General features: G+C 33.8%; 1 protein-coding gene across 1 annotated transcript; it reads right to left on the reverse strand.

Annotated features, from left to right (window-relative positions):
* Positions 1 to 285: 285 nt before the first annotated feature.
* Positions 286 to 5,490, reverse strand: LOC105132350 (uncharacterized). Its single transcript, XM_011035802.1, has 7 exons — positions 4,646 to 5,490; positions 4,435 to 4,521; positions 4,086 to 4,298; positions 3,177 to 3,341; positions 2,665 to 2,718; positions 2,395 to 2,541; positions 286 to 945 (listed from the first exon to the last, which is right to left on the reverse strand). Exons 1-7 carry the CDS (start codon positions 5,000 to 5,002, stop codon positions 568 to 570), a joined length of 1,401 nt encoding a protein of 466 aa, XP_011034104.1. The 5' UTR covers positions 5,003 to 5,490; the 3' UTR covers positions 286 to 567.
* Positions 5,491 to 6,392: the final 902 nt, after the last annotated feature.

Consider the following 6,392-nt stretch of genomic DNA (forward strand, 5'->3'; position numbering starts at 1 on the left):
AAATAAAATAACCTTTAACTTAAAGTTACCATAGCAGTCACCGTGTGTCAAGGAAGGCGGCAATCTCTTCGAAAAGTCGCATAAAATAAGAAAGATTAATGTTATTTTCTAGGACCCATGATCTCCTGTTCAGGCTTAATTAATGAGCCTGTCGAGAATTCAAGATAGTGGTTAGCCTTTGAGGGGCCCCGGCTCATCCCTTTCACCATTGTTAGAAACAAATATGAAGCCGCCACCCTCTACATGTTCTTGAAAATCTTGGATACAGTGACAGTCAGTAGAGGAGAATAAAATCACAAACCATAGTATAAACTTCACTAATATTTCCTTTCCTTTCCTTTTTTTTCCCCCACATTTACATCGGTCCCTAAGGGAGGTATACATGATAAATCATCTGTTGGCTGTTAGCTGAGAAGAAATAAGAAAACAAATATGGATTAACAAAGGAAATAAGTATAAGAATAGCCCCAAACTGACCGAGTGATCTCGAGATGAAAACCCGTATCACCCAACAAGAGGAGGAGGAGGAGGAAGAAGAAGAAAAAATTCCCACCCTATACCATTCCCTTAGGGACATCTCACATTTCTTCCAGGTCCTCCATAGTAAAAATAATTACCCCAAACCCTATTAATACCGCCTTGTATATCATAGCAATTTGGATGGTCGGCCAAAACCCTAAGATTTGATAATGGAAGTAAGTTGTTATCCCAATCAACAACTTGCAGATTCCTAAAATATGAGGCTTTTCCAAAACCTTCTCCAGCAAAGTGGCCACTTCCCATTTGAGTAGAGGTGTGGGACCCTGACGGCATGGAGTTAACGATCTCTCCGCCGAACTGTACCATACTTGCATGATCCCTCAGGTGAGTGAACAAGAATGATGGCCAATACCCTACTAGAACCCCGTTTCCGAATTCTAGCCACCAGTTTCCATGCTTTGGATCCTACACAACAGTGAAAATAAATCGTTGTTGTTTCCTTGGTAGCATACAATAATTATGACCGTGTTCATGGTGACAAGCAAGGGAGGAAAAAAAGAGGGTGCCATGAATAGGAAAGTTTCTTCCATGAATATATAAAATGATGATTTTCTTACTTACAAGGCTAGTAAATAGAAAAGAAAAAAAGAGAGAGTAAAGACTGATGATAAAGTATAAAAAAAGCAAGAGCAGAGGGGTCAAGCGTCAGGGAGCTGTTTCACTCGGAAAAGAAGAGAATCTAAACAAGCGAAGCAGAGTTACAGAAAAGCACAAGGGAATTACAGACACTATTTGAAGTTATGAGTGCACGCCAATTTTGGCCCATTTATGCTACTGCAACACTATTTTGCAAGGTCAGTAGTATTTGACAACTTGTCTCCAAGCTTTTGGTGTCAGCAAGCTGTGTTCTTGATAGCTAGGGTCCATCATTGACCATCCCATTTGGATACCAAGGGAGTCTTTTTTACGAAACTTTTTTTGCCAAACAGTTAAAAAATAATCACATTGGATGGTTTAAATCTAAAATCACCTCTCGCTGAATTCTTTATATATAAAAAGAGGTGATGGGTCCAGGAAGTCTAGGCAGTGGATGTTGGGTTACAATACAGGCATACATATACATATAAATGGGAATCCACACAAACAGTTAATAGAATTTTACTCTTGTTTACGGGAGAAAACAAAAACAATTTTTTTTTAATATTTAATAGTATTACAAAAAATAAATTGTAATATATTATAAAAATAAATAGAAAAATAATTTTTTAATTTTTTCAGATTTATTAAAAAACATGGACAAAATTTGATAGATACAAATTTTTAAAATGATAAAATTAAGAAAAAAATTTAATTTTATAAATTATTTCAAATAAAATAAATAAAAATTAAAAGAATGAAAACCAAATTTGAAGGATAAAAAAATTAAAAGAGAATGAAATTAAAAAAAATCAGTTGTATAATTTATTTCAAATAAAATAAATAAATAATAAAAAAATAGAGATCAAATAATATAAATAAAAAATTTTAATTAATAAAAAAAATAAAAAATAGAGATCAAATAACATAAATAAAAAATTTTAATTAATAAAAAAATAAAAAAATGATGATAAAAACTAATATTATTAACAAATAACAAGTTATTTTTAAGTTTTTCGTAACTTTAATATTTTCTAAATATTTTTTTAAAAATCAAATTAAATTTTTATATGACTGAAAAATGAAAAATATATTTCATTAACTAACTTATTTAATAGAAAAAAACACTAAAAAATTAGAAAATAATTTAATAAAAAAACTAAGAAGCCTAATTTGGCTATACAAGGCATAGGATGTTACTAGTTTCATGTCTGTTCTCTTTTGATGTCTTTAGTGGCAGTGAGTGAAAGGAAATAAAAAAAAAGGAAGTTATTTTACCTTCCAAACCAATAAGCTAATATCAAACTGTCCTCCACTGTAGGAGGATGTTGGAGAGATAGCAGCCCCAATTGCAACTCTATTGTTGGTTTGGACGAAGCCTGAGCATAGCAAGTTGTAGCATCCAGTTGCTTGATAAGCGTCTGACTGTTGTTAGAAATTAAGCTATGAATTAGAAAGCCGTCATGATTGATGTCACAGGTGAAGGTAGGGCAAGAAAAGAGTCAATGGAAGGAAACGAAGCCAAATTCTTCACATATAAACACTCACAGTCCAGTATGTAAAGAACCGTGGATAGGTGTCCCCGTACAGTTCTGGGCTAACCTGCAAATACATTCTTAATGGATTAAACATTATTTCTGCATCACAAAAATTAATGAGTGAGAGGTAGTTGAGCTCTGATTACTGCTTTAAATGTAAATTCCAGAAATTAACCAATGTGTTCAAACTCTACCTTGTTTCCATAATTCGTAAGATCTACGCGTGCATGCCCACACACAGAGGTAATAGCATTTAAGTAGTTGCAGTCAATCTTCAATTATTTTCTCTTATGGATGGTGAATTTTGTAGAATTAAGCTCCTAGTAGTGGTGCTTTGTCATAGCTTCGCGGGTACTAACTAGTTATGTGTGATATGGTACATGCAAAAATGAAGGCTTGTTGAAGGAGGAAGATGAAGATACAGGCAGGTATGCCTAGCTAGTTATATGGATGAGTATTTATTACTAGCAGTAGCATATCTTTTCTTCGAAGAAGATTGCGGGAGATTAGTCCCTTGTATACCTGCCATCCAGCTTCAATGGTGTTAAGATCATCGCCAAATGAACCGGAAATGACCCACATTTGTGACAGGCTGAATTCATACTGACTGGAAACCCTGGGTGCCCACACATTTATGCTGGCTTTCGCTCCATAATATTGATCTCCAGTCACATATCCAACCGCATGCTGTAACCCAACAATTTGAAAGCAAAGGACAATAAATACACGATGGAAACTTCAATTGTTAAGCCTACCGTCACTTTCAAGATAGTAATATTAGTGGCCCTCGAGGTCTAATAACCTTGTATATTTGACGGTACCTGAATAACTAGATTAGATGTGTTCTCTTCTCTTTTTCTTTGAAATTGGTGGTTGTGTCAGGTCTATTTACAGAACCTGATCTCGTTGGCATGAGTTCACACATAAAGTCAAAAGAGAACTCATTAACCAAAAACGATTTAGTTCCAAATAAGTGAAAGAAGTAAGAACAGTGACCTCTACTTAGCAAGAAGACCAAGAAAATCTGGAATTACTATCAATAGAAATCTGCTCAGCAGCCAGAATTCCGTTTTCTCATGATGAGAAATGCATTCAAATCACATATTCTGTAAGGTAAATGGACGTTATTTTTTTCTTCACGCAGGGAAAAAAATAATAATAAGGGAGGTTAATGCCCTTTGTTTTAATAAATATGAAGGCTTTAAAAAGAAATTCAAAAAGCAGTTTTTTGTTTCTCTAAGCTTTTAATCTTTCTTTGTGTTTTTAATACGATAGTGCCTTCAGAAAAAGCAACTTGAAAAAGAAGAGACAATCAGCAGGTCTATCAGACATTCGCCATTTTGTTTGACCACTTTCTTTTATATTGTTAAGTTTATTAAGGCTGTGATTAACAGAAAAGAAGGGGAAGAGAGAGAGAGAGAAGAGAAGGACCTCATGGCCATTGCTGTTAGTGTCTCTTCTAACATGCCTTCTTAATTTTCTGCCAAATCTTCTAATGGAACTTGCTCTTAGCATGTCTTGCTCAGTTGTTCTTCTGATAGGAATTGTCCCTTCTGGGCATGCTTCACCAGACAAATCCCACAACTGAAAGTTTTCGGTTACCATGCCTGTTGGTTCAAGACCTTTTGGTCTCTCTGGAGGCTCCTGCAAATTCATTCAAGAAATTGAAAATAAAGAACACTTCTAACATCACATATATAACTGTGCTTGAAAGCATGAATTTTCCGATAAGAACCATCAAAGTTGAAATGTATCAAGTAATACTGTAGAATGCAAGTACCAATGGTTTTTGTCCTTTAAGTTGAGGGTGATCAAAGGCTGGTTGCTGATGGGACAAAACACAGTCAATAAGATCACCGACAGGACTCTGCAGTGACAAACAAGAACCAACCAGCATATCAAAACTCAAGAAAACAGAGCAAAAACAGGGGGAGATGAAAGTACAAAACCAGATAGAATGAGGTTATATATTAGGGACAAAAGTAGAATGCCTGAATTGTCTTGACAGCAGGCTTGTTAATCTTCTCGAGATGCTCTCTTATATACTTCAACTTCTGTAACTCCTTTTGGGGTCGGAAAGTTTGGTTGGTTGCATGGCGACTGCCGGTTTCCGAGGATGAAACAGGACAAATCTTTGAAGAAACAACAAGAAGAAAGCATACAAAAACTGAAATGACAGATGAGATCTTCTTATTACAGCAGCTAGAAGCCATGTTTGAGAAACTTCCCGATGCCATTTCTTTCGCCAAATCTGTAATGGTATTTGTTCGTTTTGTACATTGACGTTGTCTTCTTCTGTGATCAAAATAACCCCATTTATTCCTAGTTTTTGTATCCATCCAGCACATTATCACCGTTCTAAGCAACTGCACTCAATCCCTCACCATTTCCAAAGCTCTTGAACCCCCCAAAAATAACAAAACTAAGACTTCTCCTCTCTTTATCTGTGTTTCTCCACTCTCTATTCGTTCCCAGTCGCAGCTTCTAATACTCCTCCTTGGTTTTATGTGTCTGACACCTTGAACTTCTAAGCACGAGCTGATTAAAATAACACACTGTTGGGCTGGCTTTTCTTAGATTTTTTTTCTCTCTTAAGAAATAATACTGTGTTGAAAAAGAAACTGGAGAGAGAGATGATGATGTGAGGAGGTTATGTCTCCAGTCTCCAATACAAGGACTGAAACTTTAGCTTTTGTGTTAATTTTTATAGGGGTCCTGAGTTCTGTTATTCTTTACTTCGGTGTTGAGGACAGGTAGGAATTACACTTGATTCTGGGTTTCCTAAGTTCTTTGCTTTGACGTGTTCTCTTTCTCACTTCCCTAGACGTTCCTTGTCTCCGCAACTCTGATTCTCCATTTAATTACCATTATTTAACAAACTAAAGCTAACTTACTTTCATTGACCCAACATTTGTTTTATCATTATTTTTCCAAGTTTATATAATTTAGAAAAATAGATTAGCATATTTGCCAAGCCCATCCAGGCCCTGTCTCCAGCCGAAATTGTTTTGATATTCTTTTAATAAATAAAACTTTGTGAACCAAAAAAAAAAAAAAACTCAAACAACTTTATTCTAAACAAAAATTAAAAAAAATAACCTTTTGAAGTCGATCTAAGCATGCATGAGGTTACTTATTAAATCATTTAAATTTAACAAAATCAGATTTAATATATTAGTGATAAAAGTAAGATATGCTCACAAACAAAAGAATTACAGCTGATAAGTTCACTTTTAACAAGCAAAACGGAGAGCCTGAATGATGATTTTATTGATTAAAAGGGATAAAATGCATGTCTTAGCAAAATATTATTGATTAATATTTAAATATACTACTACATAAGCACCATGAATGGTTATTTTTTTTACTTTATTTGAGTTTCTCCCAGCACCACGTAGCTTTTCAAGCCGTCGTTTTCCAAGAGTGAAGGTAATTTCTTATTGTTACATTATGCCGACGCACATAACATTGTAAAATAATTTGTATGTGTGTTGGGTAATAAGGTAAACACATTTCAGTTTAAAAAATATTATATTAATATTTTTAAAATATATTTTTAATAATTTTAACCACTTCATATTAAAAATATTTAAATGTATTTTAAAAATATATTTAAATATACTATAATCAAACAGTTAAATAAAATCTATATCATTTTAAATTACAAATTTATTTTTTATTTAAACAGTTAAGTGAGATTTTAATATATAATTTATATTATTTTTTAATATATTTATT

This window comes from Populus euphratica, unplaced genomic scaffold (genome assembly GCF_000495115.2).
Source record: "Populus euphratica unplaced genomic scaffold, PopEup_1.0 scaffold85.1, whole genome shotgun sequence".
NCBI classification, from domain to species: Eukaryota; Viridiplantae; Streptophyta; class Magnoliopsida; order Malpighiales; family Salicaceae; genus Populus; species Populus euphratica.

Bases quoted from the DNA above. Each gene is read 5' to 3' on its own strand.
- LOC105132350 (XM_011035802.1), bottom strand. From the start codon at position 5,002: ATGTGCTGGATGGATACAAAAACTAGGAATAAATGGGGTTATTTTGAT. The intron at 4,522-4,645 runs GCATTCTACTTT...TTGTCACTGCAG, and splicing joins CTGCTGTCAAGACAATTCAG to AGTCCTGTCGGTGATCTTAT. The intron at 3,342-4,085 runs GTCCTTCTCTTC...GTTGGGTTACAG, and splicing joins CTAACAGCAATGGCCATGAG to CATGCGGTTGGATATGTGAC.